The sequence below is a fragment of the Talpa occidentalis genome, unplaced genomic scaffold, assembly GCF_014898055.3.
Source record: "Talpa occidentalis isolate TD23 unplaced genomic scaffold, MPIMG_talOcc4v2.1 talOcc4.2, whole genome shotgun sequence".
NCBI lineage: Eukaryota > Metazoa > Chordata > Mammalia > Eulipotyphla > Talpidae > Talpa > Talpa occidentalis.
The window spans coordinates 40,033,063-40,059,124 of record NW_023602073.1 but is presented as its reverse complement, the minus strand read 5'-3'; the positions used below and the strand labels follow the sequence as shown (position 1 = coordinate 40,059,124).

At 50.4% G+C, this 26,062-nt stretch overlaps 1 protein-coding gene and 1 pseudogene across 1 annotated transcript; both read left to right on the top strand.

Moving 5' to 3' along the window:
• The first annotated feature begins 1,028 nt into the window (after window positions 1-1,028).
• On the top strand, window positions 1,029-18,261 carry LOC119252065 (class I histocompatibility antigen, Gogo-OKO alpha chain-like). The gene is made up of 8 exons (XM_054698111.1): window positions 1,029-1,057; window positions 13,890-13,982; window positions 14,290-14,506; window positions 14,872-15,034; window positions 15,609-15,884; window positions 16,005-16,124; window positions 16,400-16,432; window positions 16,562-18,261. Exons 1-8 carry the CDS (start codon window positions 1,029-1,031, stop codon window positions 16,603-16,605), a joined length of 975 nt encoding a protein of 324 aa, XP_054554086.1. The 3' UTR covers window positions 16,606-18,261.
• Window positions 18,262-24,740: 6,479 nt separating this feature from the next.
• LOC129146276 (class I histocompatibility antigen, Gogo-C*0203 alpha chain-like) overlaps window positions 24,741-26,062 on the top strand; it is a 2,933-nt pseudogene continuing 1,611 nt past the window's right edge.

Sequence of the window (26,062 nt, the reverse complement as noted above, 5' to 3'; positions counted from 1 at the left end):
CTGCTCCAGGCGTCTGCTAGGATGTGGTGGTAACTTCACCCCTGACAGCTCCCTCCCCCAGTCGCCAATGTTCATCTCCAGTCCCCTACGTTCATCTTCTTTGGACTCACCATAGAAAACCCACGGGTCTCAAAATGAGGTTGTTTCATGAGCTTCAGCTACTTTCTCTCTAGAGCAGAGCTGGAGGGAGCCACACAGCGGGAGGGAGGAGTGTGTGCCCTGCTGGCCTGGCCCAGGGGCAGGATTAGCCCAAGTCACCCTAGTTCCTGAGCTGAGCCTTTGTCCACAGTCCAGGAATGGAGGGGAGATGGAGCAGGGTCTGTTGCGTCGGGCAACACCACACTGATAAAGAAACGGGCGTCGTGGAGCAGGCTACAAGATGCAGGATGCTGCCGAAGAGGAAGATCCGGGCCGTTTTTATTGCTAGAATAATCATACAGCGTCAGTTACGTGGGGCAGGAGGATGAGGAGGAAAGGATGGGTGAAATAAGGAACGTCATCTTGGGCTTCAGGGGGACAGGAGTCTGCTGACCAGATAATTCTTATCTGCTTGATGACCAAGTGTTGGAATCAAAACCAGACCCCAGACCCTGGACCATGGGCCTAATCTTATCAACAAGGCGGTCCCCTGGTCAGCTTCTGGGCTCCCTTGTCACACCTTGTGATGCATCGCCTTCCCAGAGTGATCAAGCTTTCTCTCTCGAAAGATTTGCAAGGCACCTTGTAAGGTCTGGCTCCCGTGACTGAGTGACCGGGCAGCTCTGACCTTGTGCAGGAATGCAGAACTGCAGGTCACACAAATGGCGCCTGAACAGGCTGCTCAAGTTTAGCGGACCCACCAGGGTCTCCCTCAGCTCCTAGGGGAAGATGTAATGTTAGAGAGGCGAACTGACGTTTCTTATTCTGGGGCTCTCCCGACTCCCCAGCGTAACCCTCCATGTGCAGCCGGGAGAGGATGTCAGGTCAAACCCAGGCTGCTTCCCCCACGCCTCTCCCCACTAGTGTTCAGGATGCATCTCCTTGTAGGCATGGCCACGCCGGAGGAGAGCACGGAAAGGTAAGCACCATTATGATATTTGCTACCGGGATTGGAGGTAAGTTTTTTTTTACTTCTGCCAGGCCTGCTCTCAGCTGAGTGACTCTCTGACCCGCCGAGGTCACTGTGTGCTGTCCACGCTGCCAGGAGCCACCACAAGAGGGAACAGCAGGTTCAGTTTTATTCTGGTCAGTTTGTCCTCTGGGAGCCGACTTGCCCAGGGGTCATTTTCCTGATTCTACATTTAATGTGGACCCCTGCAGCCTGGTGCAAGCGGTGGGGTATGACCAGCTTTGCTGAGGCCCGCTTCAGTAGCAAGCCTTGACAGAAGCCATGGGGAGAGAGGCCCATGGCATTCTAGGCCCAAACTCAGCATGCGGACTGTGGGCCTCCCTGAGCTCTGGCAGCGTTGGCCTGGGCTGTGCTGTGGCAGGTGAGAGACCGGCCTGGTGGGCTGTGATAGAGGGGTGCCTGCTCTGGATGCTCAGGTGAGCATCTGGCCCTGCTGAAGCCCACACCCACTGTGATCCCTGATGCTGGGGGGAGAGGGGACCTTACTGCGTGCAGCCTATGGGCCTGTTTGCTGCCCTCTGCGTGACAGCGGCCTGCACTCCAGGGTGAGACTATCTGACCTCAGGCATCTGGACACACTGGCAGGTGTTCATTTGGGAATACAGTGCCAGAATTGTAATGGACCAATCAGATTCAAGCTCTCACAGGGGTCATTCAAGATTTTTTTTTGTTTTGTTTGTTTTAAAAGAGATTTTTATTTTTACTTACGTATGCACACAAGAACTGGGGTTTAGGCCAGAGGTGTCAGGGGTAGGAGGATTCACCAGAGTCAGAGTAGGGAGCAGAACAGGAGGATCTACTGAAATACATAGCTAAGGGGAGCAACGGGCTAGACAGGAGAGGTCTGCTGTGCCACGAGGGTTGGCTCCCTGGCCGGGGATCAAACTCATGTTGTAGTGGCTGGCAATAGCTTGATTGTGCTGTGGCTTTAACCCCTGCGCCACCAGGGAGCCCCCCACCATTCAAGGTTTTTGAGACCATCCAGGCCTCTAAATGGACCAATCTGATTGGACCTCCTCTGGCACCAACCAAACAGCTTGGATTATAAAGGGGCCAATCAAACTTGAAAGGCAGCGCCCTGAAGAGGATACAAGCCAGAGCAGCAGCCAGCCTGAGTCACTTGATAGACAACTACTGGTCAGATCTGTTGGTACTCCTAGAAAGATCTTTGTCAAGACCTCCGCAGAGTGTGAGACCTTTCCAGAGACCTTTGCTGAGACCTGATGGCTACACCTGCCTCTGGCCCTGGCTCTAACACCGCCTGCAGAGAACATCGTCAGGCTGTCCCTGGGGTTTCTAAAGGAGCTGTTTGCTGGTGGCTTATGCCCAGCCTCTCTAAGGCTGTTTGCTGTTGGTACAATGGCATCTTTATCAGATGTAAACTGGCATCTCTGGCACCATTGCCTGCTGGACCAGTGCTGACCAGCACTGCTGACCTGTATCCGGCCTCCTCTGAGAGCTGTCCACCACTTCTTACCCTTGGGCACCATCTCCTGGTGCTGTTGCATCTGGCAGTGTCCAGTCCAGGGTCTGGTGCTGTCCGCCTGGCCTGTGGACAGCTGTTGCTGGCTGCTGCAGCATCACCTGAGCAGCCCCATCTGGGATCACCCCCAGCTGCCACCGGGAGTTGGATCCTGCTCCACTGCTTACCTGTTGTCACCAGCTCCAGGCTGTCATAGCACAGCTTGTGTGAGTAGCCTTTGTTTCGGACCACTGGACACTGAGGACACTGTCTGAGGTAGGATGGATGGCCATTTCTGGGCTTAGACACTCCTTCCTTGTTTGCAGTCTCCCCTTTTTAATAAACCCTGTTGCTTTTACACCCTGAGCCTGAGTGTTGTCTTGCAAGTGCGAGCACATGGATGAGGACCCAGAAACAGTGACTGTCCCCAACATTGCCCTGTTTTAACATAGCCTGAGAGTGGAACTGGTGACTGTCCCGCTGCAGGGTGTGGTGACCTGCGCCCACCTGACCCGCCCTTCTCTGTTCCGGCCTGAGAAAGTGACAAGTGAAGCTGCAAAAATTCATGCTTGGGCCTCCCTGGTGGTATAAGGGGTTAAGCACAGCACTGTGAAGCTATCCACAGCCTCTGAAGCGTGAGTTAGATCCCAGGCCAGGGAGCAACCCACATGGTGCAGCAGACCTCGCCTGTCTCACCCACTGTTCCCCTCAGCAGTGGATTTCAGTCAGTCTGCCTGTCCTGCTCCCCACTGCCTCTGGTGAATCCTCTTACCCCCCACATCTCTGCCCTGTACCCCAGTTCTTATAAGCATGAATAAATAAATCTTGGGCCTCCCAGTGGCACAAGGGCTTAAGATGCAACCTATGAAGCTGTCCACAGTCTCTGCAGCACGAGTTCAATCCCTGGCCATGGAGATACCCACATGGTGCAGCAGACCTCTCCTGACTTGCCCACTGCTCCCCTCAGCAATGTATTTCAGTCACTCTGCCTGTTCTGTTCCCGCTGTCTCTGGTGAACCCTCTCACCCCCACCTCTGGTCTGTCCCCCAGTTCTTGTATGCATAAACACATAAATTTAAAAATAATTAAATAAATCTTAAAAACAAAATCCATGCCTGCCAGAGTGTTAGGATTTGAGCTAAAAAGAACTTCAAATCCATTCTTATTTTCTAGATGAGGGTAAAAATGAAAAGAGCATCAGGCCAGTGATGGCAGAACCTAGACACAGCAGGTACCCCAACTCCCTGTCCTTGTTCATGCCCTGACGCCTGAGGGAGGACAGAGGCTGAGGGTTCCGGAGAGGAGCTGGACACTCCCCTCCTCCTGCTTGGCCCTCATGGAAAAAGCAGGAACCAAATGGTGAGAAAAGTTCAGGCCATGGGAAGCTGTAAGTCTGTCTCCCATGACCAGTCCTTGCCCGGGGAGGGCTGTGCGTTAGGAGATGTGACCATAAGGCCGTGAGCCCTGATGACAACATCATCTAGGAGGGGGACCATGTAGCAGAGGGTTCCTGTTTCTCCCCAGACACTTCAAACCTTCTCACTGAAAGGATGTTGATATAGAGGGAAAATGAGGAATCAAGTTTAAAGCAAAAGGATACCTGTTTTATGAGTCCTGGGTACTGAGGCGATACAATACATCATTATTGAAGTGACATGGAGGATTTCAGGACAGACCCCCTGTGGACACGCACATGTGCAAGAGGAAGTTTTGCAGGTGCAGCCTGTGAGCACACGTGTGAGGACCTATGTAGGGTCAGAGACACGTGAAAGAGACAGAGAAGTTGGTGAGAGACCCAGGGGAGCCTGACAATGGCAGCTGTTATCTTGATGTGGATTTGATTTTGCTCTTGTCCTTCCAGACTTGCCTGGCCCCTCCTGCCCCTGTCCCATGGGTCACCAGTAGGTGCCATAGATTGTGGCAGGCTTTTGGGCCTCAGTGGTTCTGCTTTGAGCCAAGCCTGTTTGGCTGGACATTTACCCATGAGGGGACGGGTAGCTTTGGGTGCTTAATTGGGAATTATTTATCTATGTTCTTTCTCTTCTCTTTTCCTATTACACACTAATTCTCTATTGCACACTCATTGTGTTCAAGTTCTTTTCTAACAAAGATGTTATGCGTTAGATTTTGTCTTTAGGCAGCTGATGCAGATCCCATGTAGAGTGTACAGGTTTGAGGGCCCCTGGGAACCCCTCATTCAGACCGCTAACAGGACCAGACTTCATCCTCATGTGCCAGAGTTCCTTTCCCTCCACACCCTTCAACGGGTCATTCTCACAGGTGTGAGGTGGTAACTCATTGTGGTTTTAATTGGCATTTTCCTTACAGCACATGATGATAAACATGTATCCATGTACCTGTTGGCCACATGTGTGTCTTCTTTAGAAAAGTACCTATTTAGCTTCTCTGCCCCTGTTTTGATTGGGTTGTTTCCTTGTTTTGGAGTTCTTTGTAGATCTTGGATAGTAACTCCTTGTTGGATTGATGATGTGCAAATATTTTCTCTGACTCAATATTGTCTTTTCATTTTAATGATAGTTTGCTTCACTATGTAGAAGCTATTTAGTCTCATGTGATTCCATTGGGTTTTTGGTTTTTTTTTTGCTTTTGTTTCATTGGAGCACAGAAGACATTATGGGCAGTGAAAATACTCTGATGGACACAGGTCATTGTACATTTGTCCAACAACACCCACAGAACGGACAACACCAGAGTGAACCCAAAGGGAAACCATGAGTTTGGCGACTGTGACGTGTGGGTCCATCACTGGTAACACACGTGCCAGTCTGGTCTTAACACGTGATTTGGTCGTGATGTGTGAGGAGTGTTATAAATTGAGTAATGTAGTGTAATTTACTTTTGAAAGCATATTTCATGCACATACAAGAACATTTAAATACCACTCAAGGGGGCCTCCCAGGTGGCGCAGCGGTTGAGCGCTGGGTTGCGAAGCTGCCCGCAGCCTCTGCAGCGCCGGTTCAATCCCCGGCTGCTCCCCGGCCACCGGAGGAGGGTCCCACATGGTGCGCAGACCTCTCCTGCTGCCCGCTGCTCCCCTCAGCAGTGTCCTTCGGTCCTTCTGCCTGCTCTGCTCCCCGCTCTGGCTCTGGTGAATTCTCTCACCATCCCGCGCTTCTGACTGTACCCAGTGCTTCTATAAATAAATAAATAAATCTTAAAAAAAAAAAAAAAGAAAAGGACAGATGTGCATCACTGGATTCTTTAAAAAAAAAAAAATAAATAAATACCACTCAAGGACACACATAGGTAAGTCACCCCCCCAACACCCAGTCAGCTAGGACATCTGCTCAAAAACAGTTAGTGATTTATCATTTCTCTTCTTAAAAAAAAAAAAAATATATATATATATATATATATATATATATATATCTCCATGCTTCTGTCTGGACAACAATGCTTGTTTTCCTGTCAGTACAGGAGTTCAGGACACAGAGTCGGGGAAACATTTGCAAATCATGAATCTGATCAAGGACTGTACCTAGTATTTACAAAATAACGCTTAAAACTCAATGAGCAGAGAGAAATAACACAATTTTAAAAGGGACAAAAACAGTGTTGTAAATGAGTGGTGCCTCATTTGAAAAATGGACAAAAGACTTTAACAGACACGTCACCAAGAAGAGACACAGACGACAAGGAAGAACATGAACAGATGCTCAGCATCACAGGGCACTAGGTAAACACAAAGGGAACAACAGTGACACCATCACACCTGGTAGGGGCTGAAAAATGCAAACCCTGCACAGGTGCTGCCCAGGATGTGGACAACAGGAGCCTCAACACTGCCTGCAGGAATGCTAAAGGGTGCGGTCACTGTCAAAGATCTTTGACAGTTTCTTTGAAAACCCAAAAACCTGACATACAGCCCAGCGATCACTGCCCCAGCTAGTTACCCAAATAATTTGAAAACATATTTGGGGGCCTCCCTGGAGGCACAAGGGGTTAAGACGCAACCTATGAAGCTGTGTGCAGTTGGGGAGGTGACACACATGGCACAGCAGACCTCCCTTGACTCGTCCACTGCTCCCCTGAGCAGTGTATTTCACTTAGCTGCCAGTTCTGCCCCCAACTCTGTCTCTGGTGAATCCTCTCAACCCATCCTGCACTCACCAGCCCAGGCCTGGGACACAGCCCTGGAGAGAAGCAGCAGGAGGAGGTTGGGGGCCCCATGACCAGCACTGCTGGGGTCTGGGGAGCTTCTGACTCTAGGCTGGTGGACAGAGATTTAACTGGGGGCCATGCTGATTGGCTTCTCTGGGAACCTCCAGGCACTGGTACTGAGAACTGGGGGGGAGTCACAAGTGTCCAGGGCCCAGCACAGGTGGTGGAGACAGAAGGGAGGCTAAGGGGACAGTGGGGTATCCCCAACAGTAACCTTCCTGCCCTGGACACAGCCCTGGGGCCTGGAACTATGAGAACCAGACTAGGGCCCTGGGGCTTTGCTCTGGCCCCTCCTCTCCTCACCCAGAGCTTTGTCACACTGTCTCCCCGATTCCAGGCCCAAGGACTGGGTCAGCGCTTCTCAGTCATTTTCCTTTCAGAATCTGCATAAAGTCTTACAGATAAGTGAGGACGCCAAGTATACTTTTGTTTATGAGGTATTACTACCCCTATTTACCACCCTAGGAATAAAGCTGTGTTTAATCATGTAACTATTTCATTTAGAATAATATGTATAACCCAATGCATGTTAACAGAAAGTGTTCTTAACAGAAATAATATTTCTGAAAATAATCGGGGCAATGAGAAGAGTGGATCTTTTGCATTTTATATTTTTGCAATTGTCTTTCTTGTCTGTTTCATTAGAAGACCTTTGCATTTTCATATTTTCTTCTCCATTTGGTCTGTTGTTCTGGTTGAAGTCTATGAAAAAATACACACTGCCTTACTATAACTATGCAGACACTGCCTTACACAAATATGTTGAAGTAGTGTTTTCAGACAATTTGAAATATTCCACTTTGATACTACATTAAAAATATACAGGTGGTGTTTTGGTATTTTCTCCAAGGTTAATTGCAAAGTGAAACCTGAAACAGTATCATTGAATATTTCTTATTCTGTTACATTTCCATAGTGTTCTTGTAGAAATAAATTCTGGCCTTTTATCCAGGCAGAGGAAGAACAATCGGTACTTCAGGAATGGTGAGGTCAGAAGCTTTATTATTCATGTATGAGGTCCCAGACCTGGGTAGCCCCATAAGGTTTGAGCACCGGTTTAAAGACCAAGGGCATTTGGTTTGTTTCCAAAGCTTAGCTATTGTAAACAGTGCTGCTATAAACATAGGGGTGCAGGTGCTCTTTGGAATTGATGTTTCGGTGTCCTTTGGGTAAATACCTAGGAGTGGAATTGCTGGATCATATGGAAGCTCTATGTTTAGTAGGTCCAGAAATCTCCACACAGCTCTCCATAGTGGTTGGACCAGTTTGCACTCCCACCAACAGTGCAGGAGAGTTCCTTTTTCTCTACATCCTCGCCAACATTTGTTGTTGCTAGTTTTTTTAATATGTGCCATTCTCACTGGTGTAATTCTCATGGTAGTTTTGATTTGCATTTCCCTGATGACAAGTGATGTTCAACATTTTTTCATATGCCTGTTGGCCATTTGCATTTCCTCTTCAGAGATCAAGAAAGTGTGGTACATATACACCATGGAATATTACTCAGCATTCAAAAAAGATAAACACATGCAATTTGCAGCAACATGGATGGCGCTGGAAGGGATCATGCTCAGCGAAATAAGCAAGAAAGAAAAAGAAAAATACCGGATGGTCTCACTCATAGCAGGAATCTAGAAAACTTAAATAAGGGACCAGGAAAATGAATAACTATAAGAAAGTGAAAATCAAAATCAACAAACAACTATGAACCAGAGACACTCTATGGGGGTTGGGGGGCGGGGAGGGGAGGGATTGGGGTCAAAATAAGGGGGTTCCAATTATATGGGGAATATAAAAATAAAATTTATTTTAAAAAAATCAACAAAACAAAACAAAACAAAAAATAAAGACCAAGGGTTCCTTTTATACACAACTGTGTCCATATCTCTTACATTGATAGTGATGTGGTTTTTGTGGTCTGTGGGTTTAGAATGTGGGGTCCTTGGGGTCACTCTGGGAAAGGTTTCACCAGAGCTCCTATTTCAGCGACACATGGAGAATTCTCCAGGCGAGTTTCTCCACGGGACAGAGACACTAGTTATATTTAAAGGGAAGGTTTATTAGGGCAAGAGACAGAAGAGTAAGACACTTGCATAGACACAGGTGGGCAGGAAGAGCTGCTCCGAAAGGGACAGGTTTGCTGAGAGAGGCCTGCGTGGTTGCAGGCGAGCGGCCTTGAGGAGAGCTGCCTCCATTGAGGGAAGTCAGTGAGGAGAAGCCTTGGCAGGTACAGGTCATGGCAGGCAGGGAGGCTGCTGCCCTGCGGAGAGAGGTATCTGTCACAGGTGGGCAGAGGGAGAGCTGCCCCAAGCTTGTGCAGACTGCACTGATATAGTCCTTTTCTGTTGGGAGGGGCCACTCCTTGTAAGCTTTAGGGTTAGTGGCTGATTTGGGATAACTTTGCAGAATCTGAAAAAGACCTGAAATTCCACAATGGGCTCAATCTCCATATTTTTACCTTTGGATGCGCCCTGGGATACCTGCTTGGATGTTATGCTTTGTAATCTAGGCTTTGGCGCCAAAGGATCTTAGTTTTCACAACTGTGTAGTCTGTGCAGAAGGATCCTAGTTTCCACAACTGTGTTGATGGTTATGCTAATCTCTTCTACCCCCATCCTTGTGAGAGCCAGTGTAGGACCAGGATGGCCACAGAGCAGGTTATTTATGATTCGGCAGATGGGGTAAAGGAGAGTCCTGGAGCCCGCATTGGTTTTATTAGGCTTTTATTGAGCTTTACATGTAGTGTGGCAAACAGGTACAGGGTAGGCAGGGGTGCCAGGGGGCCAGAAAGCCTGCAGGCCTCCTAGCCCCTGGCAAGTCTTCACTTTGGGCTTCTCTGGCTACTTTCTCCCCTTTTCTCTTCTGCTGCTCTCCTGCTTCTGCTTCTCTGGAGCCTATCTCAATACCCCTCCTGGCCCACAGAAGTAAACCAGACAGCTTGCAACAATGTAACAACTGCAGGTGCCCCATCAGGCAAGGCAATCCTGATGGTGGAAGGGCAGAAAAGCCTGAAAACCATTTATCCTACAGCCAGGTTTCTGGTCTTGTGGTGCTTCCTTTCTTCAGTTTTTTTCATTCCTGTCCTCCATCAATAGCATCGTTTTCAGCAGTGCAGGGTCAGGACTGGATACAGTGCAGGTTTTCTGATCCCATGCAGACCGGGTAAAGGAGGAGTCAGAGTCCTCAGTGGGTTTTTTGCAGGTCTTTTATTGGGGTTCACCAGGCATATGGCAGGCAGGGGTGTTGGGGGGGCGGGACGCTGGCAGGCCTCCCAGCCCCCAGCAAATCCTCACTCTATCTGGGCTCTCTGGTGATCTCCGCTTCTCTTTCGGTTTCGGCTTCGGCTTCTACTGCTGCTGCTGGCATCCCCGTGACACCGCCCTTAAAAGCACAGTCTTAGCTCAGCTGAATCCCATCTACCTATGCCCACACCCTATTCCAGGTGCCCGCCATCAGGCATGCATTCAGGACAAGGATCCATCATCTATCCTGATGGCGGAAGGGCAGAAAAGCTTGATATTTTCTTTACCCTACAAGCAGGCACAACCATTTGCTGCAAAGTCCCCAGACAAGGGACGCCAGGCAAAGGGGGCAAGATGAGGTATTTGAGGATGCCCTTTAAGAGACAGGCCAGCTGGTTTACTGCCCAACGTTGTAGATAAGAGTGCTCAGGCCCTGGCCATGCATCTTAGAAGGGAAAGAGCTGTGAGTAAGCAAACTTGTTAATTATGCCTGCATGGGAGTGTTCATTGTGTTACAGGGCAGGGAGAGGAGCACCCCAGGCCCCGCAAACCTGCCTGCTCTAAATAGGTTCTGTCATCGGCCATATCAAGACAAAACATTTAAGACTGTAATGGAAAGGAAATTGAATACAATTAGTAAACTATATAGAAAAGACAAAGAATATAGTTTCTAAATCCAGCACCCAAAGTTACCCGTCCCCTCATGGGTAAAAGACCACCCGAATGGGATTGGCCCAGAGCGAGGCCCAAAAGCCTGCCACAAATCTAAAGCATCTTTTAGTGGGGACCCACAGAAAAGGATCAGAAATAACCAGACAACCAGACAAGTCTGGAGGGAAAAGAGCAAAATCAAAATCAAGATAAAAGCTAACATTGCTCTCCTCCCCATGGGTCTCTCAACCACGTCTGTTTCAGGACCAAAAGGCAAACGCAGTTTCTTCACATGTCTCTCTGTTCCATGTGCCTCCTCCATGTCTCCTTCTGGCTCCATCCTGCTTCATTTCTTCTTCTGTCTCCTCTCCAGGTTCTTCTCTTCTCTTTAGCTCCACCCTCCTTTGGGTGGGGCGAGGGAACATTTTCCTGGGCACCACTCTATTACAATTGCACCTAGACTGGAAATTCTGCTGGAATCTTTATATTCATTTGCTCAATAATATATTTTCTCATCACTCTCTTGCATATTGGTTGGGTCTTGTGCTAATGTGTGATTTTTTTTTTTAAAGTAATATATTGTTCCACTAAGTTATAAAGTCAAGGTCCATGCAGGAGGCCAAATGCAAAAACCCACCAGGCAGCCCACCTGGGAACAGCCCACCAGGCTTCACTGACCCCCACCATGGGTCCGTGAAGTCTGCCCGGGCGCAATAAATTTTCCCTTCCTTTGAGAAAGTTTAGCCTGGCTCTCCTTTTCTTTACCAGGCCAAACCTTTCATAAAGCTCTTCAGTATTCATTACACTGGAATCAAATTATTTATTTTTTTAAAAGATTTATTTATTTATGCATACAAGAGCTGGAGAACAGACCAGAGGTGTGGGGGGTGAGAGGATTCACCAGACACAGAGTGGGGAACAGAACAGGCAGATTGACCAAAGGACACTGCTGAGGGTAGCAGTGGGCTAGTCAGGAGAGGTCTGCTATGCCATGTGGGTTGCTCCCTGGCTGGCCTGGGAATCCAGAGCAGATTGAGGCTGCAGAGGCTTCTGATTACCTCATAGGTTGCGTCTTAACCCCTTGCGCCACCAGGGAGGTCCCTGGAATCAAATTATTTAAAAAATTTTTTTTCACTTTATTTTGCACCACAAATCCCAATAGTAAAAATAGTACTGGAAGTTGTCAAGTTAGTAAATGATGGAGAACAGCAATAGAAAAAGACTGGAAAGGAGGTTCCCCAAGACCAGAAATCTGGCTCACACAAGGAGCAGGGGGTAGAAGGGATTAACACAGCCACTGACACAGATCTAGAAACCAAGATCCTTAGGCACCAAAGCCTAGATTACAAAACAGAAAATCCAAGCAGGTATCAGACTGCTGTCTAGAGCTCAGGCCCAAGGGTAAAGATATGGAGATTGAGCCCATGGTGGAATCTCTGGTCGCTTTCAGATTCTGCACAGTTATCCATAATCAGCAACTAACCCAAAGGCTCACAAGGAGTGGCCCCTCCCCAACAGAAGACTGTATTAGTGCGGTCTCTGCACAGGCTGGGGTAGCACTCCCTCTGTCCACCTGTGACTATGCAGGTGCCTCTTTTCACCAAATCTCTCCTCCGCAGGGCAGCAGCCTCCTGCCTGCCCATGACCTGTATCATGCCTGCACTTCTCTTCATTGACCTCCCTCAGTGGAGGCAGCTCTCCTCAAGGCCGCCCACTTGCAACCATGCAGGCCTCTCTCAGCAAACCTGTCCCTTTCTGGGCAGCTCTTCCTGCCCACCTGTGTCTATGCAAATATCCTTTACTCTTCTGTCCCTTTCCCTAATAAACCTTTCCCTAATAAACCTGAGCAGCCCCGATATAAAAATGGGTTGCCTGGCTGTGGGTTCTCACCTGCGCGCATAAAAGGGACTTATTTGTACTCCACTACAGGCACACACAAAAGGTTAATAAAAGGGAAAGGGAAATGAGGAAATGTACAACTCAGGGAGAAAATAGGGAAATAAAGTCTTTAATGCGTCCTACCCTATTCGCCAACCTGGAAACACAAAGGCACTCTCAGAGCTGGCCAAGTGCTGCCAGCTGGCGGAGAGCCAAAAAAAGAGCCCCCCACCAAAGCCCACGTGTCTGGTTTTATACCAAACCTGGCTGCTTAACCCCACCCTCAGGTCCCAGCCACCTTCCCTTGGGTGGTGATGGGATTTGGAGTTCCCAGTGTCTTTGGCTTTGGCCTGGGGTGGGGGTGGAGTCCACAAAGCCTGTATGGAATTAGCTTTAGGACATCCTTTTCCCGTAAAAAACCTTCCCTTTAAATATAACTAGTGTCTCTGTCTCGTGAAGAAACTTGCCTGGGGAACTCTCCACGTACCGCTGAAACGGGAGCCCTGGTGACATCTTTCCCAGAGTGACCCCAAGAATCCCTCACTCCAAACCCACTGACTCAAAAACTCCATCATTAGCATATCATAGGTTATTAGTATTCTTTTTAAAAAAGATTTATTTATTTATGCATACAAGAACTGGGGTACAGGCCAGAGGTGTGGCAGGTGAGTGGATTCACCAAAGACAGAGAGTGGGGAGCAGAACAGGCAGATCTACAGAAATCCACTGCTGAGGGGAGCAGCAGGTGAGGCAGGAGAGGTCTGCGGTGCCATGTGAGTTGCTCCCTGGCCAACTTGTGCTGCTGCAGCTACAGGTCACTTCACAGTGCTGATGCTTAACCCCTTGCGCCACCAGGGAGGCCCCAGGTTATTTATATTCTAAAGTAAAGAAGCAATAACATCTTTTAAAAAGGTTTTATTCTAGTAAAGTAAATATTTAAAGCTGTAACCCACATAACAAAATTATACATGGGATCCGTAATAATTTGTGAGACTGTACAGAGTTTCTGAAAGAAAAATGTTTGAGACTTGCGGACCCAGTCCCTGGGCCTGGACTCAGGGACACGGTGTGACAAAGGTCTCCGAGCAGGAGAGGAGGGGGCGGCAAAGTCCCAGGTCTCGGGGTGTGGCTGTCTGGGTCTCAGTCCCCAGCGCGGGGTGCAGGGCTGGAAGGTGACTGCTGGGGATTCGCCCTCTCCCCTCGGTTCCACTTCTGGGCTCACAGCCTGGGCGGGTCCTCCTGCCTGGATACTGGTGAGTCACCCCAGGGCTCACTCCCCATTGCCTGGAGGTCTCCAGAGCAGCCAATCAGCAGCCCCGCGGCTCCCGTTCCAAAGCCCCCACCCACCCGCCAGGACTCCGTCTCCCCAGCCCGGGTGGAGGCGCGTCCTGGGGGATGGGGGGCGCAGCCCTCCTGCTGCTGCTCGCGGGGGCCGCGGCCCCGAGGGAGACCCGGGCGGGTGAGTGCGGGTCGGGAGGGGACAGGGCGCTCCCAGAGGCGGGAGCGAGGGCGTGGGCGGGGGTGGGAAAGGCGCGACCTCGCCGCCGCCCTAGGTGTCCCCCCACCTCGGCCCCGCCCCGTCCTGGCCCCTTTCCGTCCCCCGAGACCCCAGCCTCCTCTGGCCCCCCGAGTCCCGGCCATTTTCGTCCCGCAGGCGCTTTTCGCTCTCACTCGTCTTTCACCCACTTTTTGTCTCGTGGGCGCCCCCTGGGACTCGAGCCCCCGAAGGGGAGAAGAATAACCCGGGTCTCCCCTCCCGCCCCCAGGCCCCCACTCCGTGAGGTTTTTCTCCACCGCGATGACCCGGCCCGGCCTCGGGGAGCCCCGCTTCATCTTCGTGGGCTACGTGGACGACACGCAGTTCAACCGCTTCGACAGCGACTCTATGGGCCAGAGTGCGGAGCCTCGGGCGCCCTGGGCAGGGCAGGTGGAGCAGGAGGAGCAGGACGGGAGGACGCGGATCCTAAGGGAGCGCACACTGAGGTACGGAGAGCACCTGGACTCCCTGCAGGGCCTCTACAACCAGAGGGAGACTGGTGAGCTGGCGCGGGTCCGGGCCGGGTCAGCACCCCCATCCCCACAGACGGGGGTCGCTCAGGGTCTCCCCCTCCAGGCTTCTCTGCAACCTGCCCGGGAACAGCCCGCGGGACTTTCACCCCATTTCATTCTGTTTAGTTTATTCCCGGCGGGAGGGGGCGTGGGCGGGGAGATCCCGGGGTGACGGGGCAGGGACAGGCTCTCACACCTTCCAGAACATGTTTGGCTGCGACATGGGGCCCGACGGGCGCCTCCTCCACGGGTATGATCAGTTCGCCTACGACGGCGCTGATTACCTGGCCCTGAACTAGAACCTGCGCTCCTGGACCACTGCGGACACGGCCGCTCAGATCACCCGGCGCGAGTGGGAGGCCCGGGGTGAGGCAGAGAAATTCAGGAACTATGCGGAGGGCAGGTGCTTGAGGTGGCTGCGCACATGCCTGGAGTACGGGAAGGAGACTCTGCAGCGCACGGGTAAGAGGGGCCTGGAGGCCTCCCGGTCCCCCCCTGCCTGGAGTCACTGCGGGAAACGAGTCCTCTCCCTAGTCCCGAGAGGGGGACTCCCCTGGGGTTCATGTTCTGCACTAGAGAGACTCCCAGAGACTCCGGCTTCTTCTGAAGGACAGTGAAGGGATCCCGTCTCTCCTGAGAAAGACAGACAGTCCCTGACATCACGCGTCACCGGGTCCTTTTGACCAGGGGCCTGTTTGAGAACCACGAGTTTCTCTCTCAGTCTTGTTTCTGGTCTGAGAACATTTTCAGTTATGTGATCCCTGCTTTTCTGTGTCATTCACCTTCCACCCAGGTCAGGAATAAAACGTCTGTGTTCCACTCCCTCTGCTTCATCCTACCCTGGGCTTTCCTCCTCATTCCAGAACTTTCTTAGGAATAGGAGAATCGCACAGATTCCCCAGATTAGCCTGTTTTTTACAGTTTATGCTTCTTCCTGCCACACCAGTTGTCTTGTCCATTGTGAGGATGCTCTCATGAGGATTCTTCAGTGTCCATGGAGGAAACACAAAATGACTTTTCTGATTTACCACCTCAGATCCCCCAAGGACACATGTGACTCACCACCCCACCTCTGAGGATGAGGTCACCCTGAGGTGCTGGGCCCTGGGCTTCTACCCAGCGGACATCACCCTGACCTGGCAGCGAGATGGGGAGGACCTGACCCAGGAGATGGAGCTGGTGGAGACCAGGCCTGGGGGAGATGGAACCTTCCAGAAGTGGGCGGCTGTGGTGGTGCCTTCTGGAGAGGAGCAGAGATACACGTGCCACGTGCAGCATGAGGGACTGCTGGAGCCCCAAGTCCTGAGATGGGGTAAGGAGGAGGATGTGGGCACTGAGGCTGTTCTCAGGGCCATCAGGAGCCCTTCTGGAGCCCTTCAGAGGGTCAGGATAAGGTCTGGGGCTCAGGGTATGATCTTCCCTTCCCTTCCAGTGCCCCTTCCTCAGTCCTCCATCCCCACCGCGGGCATCATTGCTGGCCTGGTTCTCCTTGGAGCTGTGCTCACTGGAGCTGCGGTGGCTGCAGCTGTGATGTGGAGGAGGAAGCACTCAGGTAGGGAAAGGAGTGAGGGATCTTGTCCACTTGGGGCTTCCTTGTCCCAGGCAGAACTTGCCCTGCCTGTTTATTGGGAAGTGCCATCCACACACATGTGTTGCCCAGAGGGCATTTGCTCCAGTCCCTCCTCACCTCCTTTCTTCTTTTTCCCCAGTCCTGACCTGGGTCTTTAGTCCCAGTTCTGGAAACTTCCCTGTGGTGCAGGATTAGAAGATTCCTTTAGGCTTCTGACCTGACTGCTCCCTGGTCTCACATGATTTTTCTACCCACAGGGAGACAAGGAGGAAGTTACACTCAGGCTCTAGGTAAGTGTAGATCAGTGGTTTGACCCTGAGCCCCTGGGGACAGTGTAAATGGACTCCATGGGGGAGTCACCCTCATCTGTCCCTCCTGTGGTGTCATCTCTTACCAGGTTCTGTTTTGTTCTCAACCAGGCAACAACAGTGCCCAGGGCTCTGATGTGTCTCTCAGCCCCTAAAGCATCTTTTAAAATGAATGTGATGAGGGCCCTCCACGGTGGCACAGTGGGTTGAACGTAGTGCTGTGAAGCTGTCCGCAGCCTCCGCAGTGCAGGTTCGATTCCCGGCCAGCCAGGAAGACTCCCACTTGGCGGGGCAGACATCTCCTCTCTCGCCCGCTGCTTCCCTCAGCAGTGCTTTCAGTCCGTCTGTCTGTTCTGCTCCCCACTCTGGTGAATCCTGATTCACCAGATCTGGTGAATCAGGTCTCTGGTGAACCCTTTCACTCTCCCGCGACTTGGGCCTGTACCCCAGCTCTTATATAAATAAAAAAATTTAAAAAAATGAATGTAATGAGGCTTCTGTTGTTCACACCCTTGACAGCACCTGATATTGTGCAGAGTTTGCATTTTCAGTCTCTCCTAGGTGTGATGGTGTCACTGTTCTTAACTGTGATAGTGAGCATTTGTTCATATTTTCACTTTTCTATGACTACAGTTGCCATTATTATAGAAGTTTTGTACATTTTTACAGATGAGGTGCCATTCATTTATTACACTATTTTTGTCCTTATTAAAATTGGGTTATTTCTTTCTGATCATTGAGTTTTCGGCATTATTTGTAGATACAGTCCTTTGTCAGATTCGTGATTTGCAAATGTTTCCCCCCAACTCTGTGAACTGAACTCCTTTACTGATGGGAAAACGAACACTATTGCCCAGACAGGAGCATGGAGATACATATATTTGGAAGAGAAAAGATAAATTGCTAGGTTTTGAGCAGATACTGGCTGATTGGGGTGTTGGGGGTGGAGGGGAATGACTTATGCGTATCCTTGAGTGTTATTTAAATGTCCTTGTATGAGCATGAAATATGCTTTCTAAAGTAAATTACACTTCATTCCTCAACTTATAAAACTCTTCACACATCATGACCAAATCACGTGTTAAGACCAGACTGACACGTGGGTTACAAGTAATGGACCTGCTCGTCATAGTTGCAAAGTCATGGTTTCCCTTTGGGTTTACTCTGGTATTGTCCATTCTTGGGGTGTTGGACACGTGTAATGACCTGTGTCCATCATGAGAATATCATACAGAGGATTTTCACTGCCCATAGTGTCTTCTGTGCTCCAAGGATTCAAAAGCAAAAAGGAACCAGTGGAATCACATCAGACTAAAAAGCTACATAGTGAAGGAAGCTATCCTTAAAATGAAAAGACAATATCAAATTGGAGAAACTATTTGTACATCATCAATCCAATAAGGATTTAATATCCAAGATCTACAAAGAACTCCAAAACAAGAAAACACCTCAAAACAGAGGAGAGGAGCTAAATAGGTACTTTTCTAAAAAAGATACACATGTGGCCAATAGATATATGGATACAAGTTTATCATCATGTGCTGTCAGAAAAATGCCAATTCAAACCACAATGAAGGCCTCCCCTGGTGGCGCAGCGGTTGAGCACTGGGCTGCGAAGCTGCCAGCAGCCTCTGCAAGCCAGTTTGATCCCCGGCCGCAGGCGAGGGTCCCACATGGTGCAACAGACCTCACCTGCCCCTCCTGCTGCTCCCCTCAGCAGTGTATTTCTTCGACAGCCTGCCTGTTCTGTTCCCTGCTCTGGCTTTGGTGAATTCTCTCACCCTCCTGCGCTTCTTACTGTACCCAGTGCTTGTATAAATAAATAAATAAATCTTTAAAAAATAAATAAAACCACAGTGAGTTCCCACCTCACATCTGTGAGAATGACCCATTGAAAGGTGTGGAGAAAAAGGAACTCTGGCACATGGTGGGTGGGAATGATGTCTTGTCCTGTCAGTGGGCAGAATGAGGGGTTCCCTGGACCTTCAAAACTGCACACTCTACATGGGATCTGCCATCAGCTGCATAAAGACAAAACATACACTAAAGTGTAAGACCTTCAATAGAAAAGAACTTTAATACAATTACTATAAAATAGAGAATCAGTGTGCAATAGAGAGAGAAGAAGAGAAAGAATATAGTTAGTATAGTTCCCAAGTGAAGCACCCAAAGTTACCCGTCCCCTCATGGGTCAATGCCCAGCCAAACAGGCTGGGCCCAAAGCAGGCCCACTGGGGCCCGAACGCCTGCCACAAGGCTAAGGCACCTACTGGTAGAGACCCATGGGAAAGGGTCAGGAGGGGTCAGGCAAGTCTGGAAGGAAAAGAACAAAATCTAAATCCATGACAAGATAACAGCGGTCATTGTCAGCCTCCCCATGAGTCTCTCACCCATGTTTTTAATCTCTTTCACATGTCTCTTTCCATGTCCCCAACTCCATGGAACAAGTCCAAGTGAGAAGCAAGGCGTGGTTTCTTCTTCACATGTCTCTCTGCTCCATGCACCTCCTCAGTCTCCTTTCCCCATCTTGCTCCACGTCTTCCTCCTCTTCCTTAGCTTCTCATCCCTGCTCAGCCCCACCTTTCCTTAGGCGGGGTGGTAACTTGGTACCTCTGTTTTCTATGGATAGCACATTGGTCCTGCCCCTATGGGGAAAAAAAAAAATGAAGGTTCCTCAAAATAGACCTGTCATATGGTCAAGCATCCCATTCCATGGTATTTATCCAAAGAAGGTAAAAACAATAATTCCGAGGAATGTGCGCCTCCTACGGTCACTGCAGCGCTGTCCACCATAACCAAGCGATGGAGACAAACTAAGTGCCCAACGGCAGATGAGGGGATAAAGAACACAAGCTATACACACTATGGAATACTACTCAGCTGTGAAAAAGATGAAATATTGAATTTGCAACAACATGATAGATATGGATGGGATTATGCTAAGTGAAATAAATTTGAAGGAAAAAGTTACATACAGATGATTTCATTCATATTTGGAATATAAAGAAACAAAGTTGGGACAGATGAAACTAAACCAAAACATATTCTATATATATGACTGTAGAATTGAAGCTATGGCTGGGGGTAAGAGTAGGAAACAAAGTAGGAAGAGGGCCCGATGGACTGTAGTGAAGACTATGGGTGCCCTTAGGGTGGGTGTGATGTGGTAACAAACATCTGAAGAGATGTGACCCTTGCCTCTGAACACATACAGTGTGTAAACCAATGCTAACCTCAACTGAATAATACAATGAGGGGAAAAGAAAAGAAAAAGGTAAATTGTCTCCTCTATTGGTCACTGACCTCAGGACTTGGCCTTCGCCTCCTCACTGCCATGCAGGGTGAGGGGCTGGTTGCCCACAAGGGCAGAGGCAGGAGGTGCAGGGACTCCTGGGGCTGCCCAGGCACTGCTGAGTAGAGACACTGCAGAGAGGGAGGCTCTGAGGGGACCAGAGACAGAGGGTCAGAGTACCCCAGTGCTGAGTGAGGGGCTGGTTCCCAAGGAGAGGGGAATGTGCGCATGTGTGTGTGTGTGTGTGTGCGCGTGTGTGTGTGTGTAACAAGAATGACAGGGTACACAATATAAAATGATGGGAAGTCAATTAACATCAAGCCCCAGAATAAAGTAATTCAAATTTCACACAGTGTAAAGAGTGTCAGAACAACACCCCAATAAATACAGTTCCATGGAGAAGGAGCTTCTGAGTGGGACTGAAAAAGCATTGGACCTGCAGAAGAGGAGGAGGTTTATGGTTGGCTTGAGGTGTAAGGAGCTGGGCAGGACCCCTCCTCCTGTCCTGGCCCCTGCTAGGATGTGGTGGCATCTTCACCCCTGACAGCTCACTCATTACCCGAGTGTTAACATTATCAATGGTCCACTGCATTCTCAAGATGTCCTCCTGAAAGCATCCCCATTGCATAGTCCCAGCCTCTCTGCCTCAATCCCCACCCCCACTGCAATTCTCCAGGGTCTCACCTATAGGGGCGGAGATACACTTCAGAGCACAGGGACTGTGGCTGCCTGGGGGAGAACACAACAAAACTTGGTGAGAGGAGACCACAGGAGAAACTGATGAGAGTGACTCTCTCATGGGCTCCATCTACACCATTCCCAGGGCTCAGGGATCAAAGCCTTGACCACACTTACTTGCAGCCTGAGTGTAGCTTCCTCCTTGTCCTCCTGTGGGAAGAAGCATCAGGTGAGACCAGGGAGTAGTCAGGTCAGAAGTCCTAAAGGAATCTTCTAATCCTGCAGAACAGGGAAGTTTCCAGAACTGTGACTAAAGACCCAGGTCAGGACTGGGAAAAATGAGGAAAGGACATGAAGGGGGACTGGACCAAATGCCCTCTGGGCAACACCCGTGTGTGTGGATGGTACTTCCCATTAACCAGGCAGGGCAAGTTCTCCCTGGGACATGAAAGCCCCCAGTGGACAAGATCCCCCACTCCCTTCCCTACCTGAGCACTTCTTCTACCCCCTCACACATGAAGCCACCTGGTGTCCAATGAGCACCTCTAAAGAAAACCGAGCTGGAAATGAGGACCACGGCAAGGATGGAGAACTGAGGAGGTGGCACTGGAAGGGAAGGGAAGGTCAGACCCTGAACCTGAGGCCTTGGTCTGACTCTCTGAAGGTCTCCAGAAGGGCTTCTGATGGCCCCGAGTCAGCCTCTGTGCCCACATTTCCCTCCTTATCCCATCTCAGGACTAGGGGTGCTATCAACCCCTCATGTTGCACATGGCATGTGTATCTCTGCTCCTCTCCAGAAGGCACCTCCACAGCTGCCCACTTCTGGAAGTTTCCAGTCCCCACTGCCCCTCCGCCTGGTGTTCACCAGCTCTGTGTCCTGGGTCAGGTCCTCCCCAACTCGCTGCCAGGTCAGGGTGATGTCATCAGGGTAGAAGCCCAAGGCCCAGCACCTCAGGGTGACCTCATGCTCAGAGATGGGGTGATGGGTCACATATGGCGATTGGGGGGCCTGAGTAGGAAGAAATGGAATTTTAATGCTTTTTGTTTCCTCCATGGACACTGAAGCAGCCTCATGTGACCATCCTCCAGTGGAGAGAACAGTGTAGATGGAGGGAGGGGCACAAACCCCAGAAACCAGCCTGGTCTGGGAGTCTGGGATAGTAGGTGAGAGCCCAGGGTGGGATGCAGGTCTCTGAGCATTTTGTTGCTGACCTGGGTGGAGGGTGATGACACAGACAGGCAGGAGTGAGATCTCCAAAAATGCTCTCTGACCAAAAAACAAGATCTCGAGAGAGAAACTCATTGCTTCTAAGATGGCGCCGGTCAAAAGGATCCAGTGAAGGGTGATTTCATGGGTGGTCTCCCCTCTTTCTCAGGAGGAACTGGATTCCTTAACTGTCCTTCAGAAAAAGTAGGAGCCTCTGGGCCAGTCTCCATCCCAGAGCTGGAACACGTGGCCGACAGCTCCCTCTCTGGCCAGAAGGGGGCGCTTCCTCACCATGATTCCATTTCCCTGCGGGGTGCGCGCCTCAGGGAGATCAAAGGCCCCGCAGCCCTCTCACCTCTGAGCTGCGGCGCCTCCTTCCCCATCCCCAGGAGTCTGGGGGCCCCTCCACGCACCCGCCCCCAGGCTGCTCCCGTCCTGCTCTGCCCGACCTTCCCCCTCCCCCTCGCGCCGGGGAGCTGAGCCGCGGGCCCGCCGGGTCCAGGCGCGCAGGTCCCCGCCCAGGGCGCGTCCCCGGCGCCGTCGTGGGGAGCTGGTCGTGCCCGCGGGGGAGGCGCCGTCGGGCCCCGCGGCGCAGCCCAGAGTCCTCTGGACCGTGGGAGACCCTGAGCCCGCCCTTCAGTCACCCCGTGGTCTCCCGCCCGCACCCGATCTCCCGCCCTGAATAATCCTGAACTTAAATAAAACCTAAAGGGGGAAAGTCCCGCGGGCTCTTCCCTGGTCAAGGGGCCTGACAGGGGCCACGGCCTCGGGGGTCACGGGGCCCCGAGACTCGGGGCGGGGGGTGGGGGGGAGCGGTGACCCGCCCTGGCCCGCGCTGCTCCCCGGCCCGGCTCTGGCTGCGGCGGCCGCGCGGGGCCTCCGGGAGCGCTTGGAGCCTCCGCGCCGAGTGTCTGCGGAGCCGCGTCTCCTCGCCCGACCCTCCCGCCCCGCCCGCCCGCCCAGGGGCCCGCGGCTCCGCGCTCTGGCCCGGGGAGTCGCTGTCGAACCCCGAACTGCGTGTCGTCCACGTAGCCCCGCGATGCACCGGGGCTCCCCGAGGCTGGGAGGGACATCACCATTTCTAACACCCTCAGAGAGGGGGAGCCTGGGGGCGGGGAGGGGTGAAAGCCGGGCGGACCCTCCTCCCGGGGCAGGTCCTGAGTCCCGGGGAGATGGGGCAGGGGAGAAAGTGTCCAGGAGGGAGGGAGCTCCAGAGACTGAAAGTGGGCCAGCGGGTCCAGAAGGGGCAAGACTCAGGGGACAAAAGGAGGAGGCAGGTGGGGGGACAGAAAGGGACCAGGACTGAGGGGGACACGGGGGTGACAGAGGGGCCTAAGGCAGCAGCTTCCTCTGCAGAAGCCTTTTCCCTCCACCCTGCACTCACCAGCCCAGGTGTCTGTCTGGGCCAGAGCCCTGGAGAGAAGCAGCAGGAGGAGGGTTGGGGGCCCCAAGACCAGCACTGCTGGGGTCTGGGGAGCTTCTGACTCTAGGCTGGTGGACAGAGACTTACCTGGGCAGGCAGTGATGCTGACTGGTTCTCTGGGAACCTCCAGGCACTGGGGACTGAGAACTGGGGAGGAGTCACAAGTGTCCAGGGCCCAGCACAGGTGGTGGAGACAGAAGGGAGGCTAAGGGGGCAGTGGGGTATCCCCAACAGTAACCTTCCTGCCCTAGACACAACCCTGGGGCCTGGAACTATGAGAACCAGACTGGGGCCCTGGGGCTTTGCTCTGGCCCCTCCTCTCCTCACCCAAAGCTTCCTCACCCTGTCTCCATGACCCAAGCACTGGGTCTGTGATTCTCAGTATTTTCCTTCCGGATCCGTGTCCAGTCTGACAAATTAGGGAGGACGCCAAGCATAATCTTGTTTAGGAGGTATCGCTCCCCATACTTACCACACTGGGAATAAAGCGAGTTTGATCATGTAGTTGTTTCATTTAGAATAATAATAATAATCCAATGCCTGTTAATAGATAATCAATAACCAATGCCTGTTAAATAACTTCCTTTAATCAGGGCAATGGGAAGAGTGGATCTTTCACGTGTTTTATGTTTGCAGTTGTCTTTCTTGTCTGTCTCATTGTTTTTTCTTGTCTGTCTCATTAGAAGACAGTAGGATTTTCAAGTTTCCTTCTGCATTTAGCTGTGGTTCTGGTTGAAGTCTATGAAAAAATGTCTACAGCCTCACACAAATATGTTGGAGTAGTGTTTTCACATTATTGTGAATATTTCACTTTGATACTAAATTAAATCTATACAGCTGGTATTTTCTCCCAGGTTATTTGCAAAGTGAAACCTGAAACAATATCATTGAATATTTCTTATTCTGTTACATTTCCTTAGTTCTCTCTTGCATAAAACTAACTGCAGTTAGTTTTAATGTGTGATTTTTTTAAAGTAATATATTGTTCCACAAATTATAAAGCTCTTCAATGTTCATTACACTGGAATCAAATTATTTTAAAAAATTCATTTTATTTTTCACCACAAATCCAAAAAGTAAAAGTAGTACTGGAAGTTGTCAAGTTAGTGATAGGACACAATTTTCCATGATTCTGGTTTTTTCTGAGCACTTATATTTGGTCAAGGAGAAGTTACTCTCAGTTATCAATTGTCAGTTGATTTTCTTAAAGGAGCACACACTCATTTTCAGGACAATGTCTGTCTAATTAACCAAATCAAATAGCCACAGATTTTGTCATTCATTCCTTCATGTGCAGATGGAATTACCTACAAAAAAAGAAAAACTGTCTAATTCATCTCATGCAAATATTTTCCTTGGCACATGGTAGTTGGGGACGCAACAGGAGTGTTGTGTGTGCACTTGCGTGTCCTCGCATCAGGTGCTGTAAAATGTGGATTTGAGGATGACAGAATAATGAAGATAATTTTTAATGCTTCAACCAAGACACTTTGAAATGACACTGCCTTTGAGTTGTGTTTCTGAGGTAAGTAGTTGTGAAGAATAACTGCAGTTAGTAATTTAAGCTCCATTTTTAGTAAGTTTTACCTCAGCAGATGGCGAAATAGTGAAAAAGCCAATGGTGTCTAAGTGATGTTTAAAAAATAGTTTTGACCTCGTGGCTCCTGTGACAGGCTCTGGGTGACTTCAAGGATTCCACAACCACAGTGAACCAGGGAGCATCTCCCTAGTATTCTCTGCCTTTGTCTCCTCTTCACTTGCCAGCATCCCTCTCCCTGGCTGGCTCCTGCCTCCCCAAGCTGCCTCCCCTGCAGACACAATGGCAGCAGAGAGAGGACCCTGGAGACATGGAGCTTGCACTGTCATGAGAGATGGACACTGAGCAAAGGTGACAAAGACACGTGTAAACCTGACCTGAGCCAAGGGCTGGAGCGTGTTTATTATGAAAGTACAGCAGTAGGAGTGCTTCTATTATTTTAAATAATATCAAAAGATGTAAAGGGCATAAGGTTTAAGTCTGAGTGCTATCACTTCTTAGACCTGAGTTTGATTCCTGGCCAGGGGGCAACCCACAGGGGGCAGCAGACCTCTCCTGTCTCACCCACCACTCCCCTCAGCAGTGGATTTCAGTGGATTGGCCTATTCTACTCCCTACTCTGTGTCTGGTGAATCCTCTCACCCTCTGCACCTCTGGCCTGTACCCCAGTTCTCGTATGCATAAATAAATTAAAAATGAATCTAAAAACAAAGAAATAAAAAATTACATGCAGCATCAAGTACAAGATCCATCTCAGACCCAGTAAACAGCAGAGGCTGGGGACCCAGTGGTGGTGTAGGTGAAACAAGACAATGGGGCACTCAGTCAGCAGGAGTCAGGCTTTGTCGTCAAATGAGTTTGATGTCAAACTAGAGAGGGTCAGTCCACCATCCAGTGCTGCCAGGCCAAGAAGTCTAGGCTGGTCTACAGCCCCAGCCAGTAGTCAGGCACCACCTGGGAGACTCAAGGGATAGTTTAATCTAGCCCTTTGTTTAATTTCTCTATATCCATATCTAAGTGACGTTTTTGTCTTTCTCCTTTGGGCTTATTTCCATTAGCTCCGTCCATGTTGCCCCAGATGGCATGAGTTTATATTTCTTGATGAGTCGTATTCTATTATCTATGTACAACCCCTTCCACAGCTCGGCTACTGTAAATTGTGCTGCAGTGATCAGGGGGTGCCAGTTTCCTTTGAAGTAGTGTAAGGTCCTCTGCTGGTGTGCTGGCGCCTGCCACCCTAAAGGGAGCTGGAGTCTCTGAGAGCACCTGCTTACTCTGCACAGGGGATTCCAGGAGGTTAGAAGTTCTGCAAATAGAACTTTTTTCTTTTATTTATTTATATAAGCACTGGGTAAAGTCAGAAGGGCGGGAGGGTGAGAGAATTCACCAGAGCCAGAGCAGGAAGCAGAACAGGCAGAAGGACCCAAGTACATTGCTGAGGGGAGCAGCGGGTGGCAGAAGAGGTCTGTCCCGCC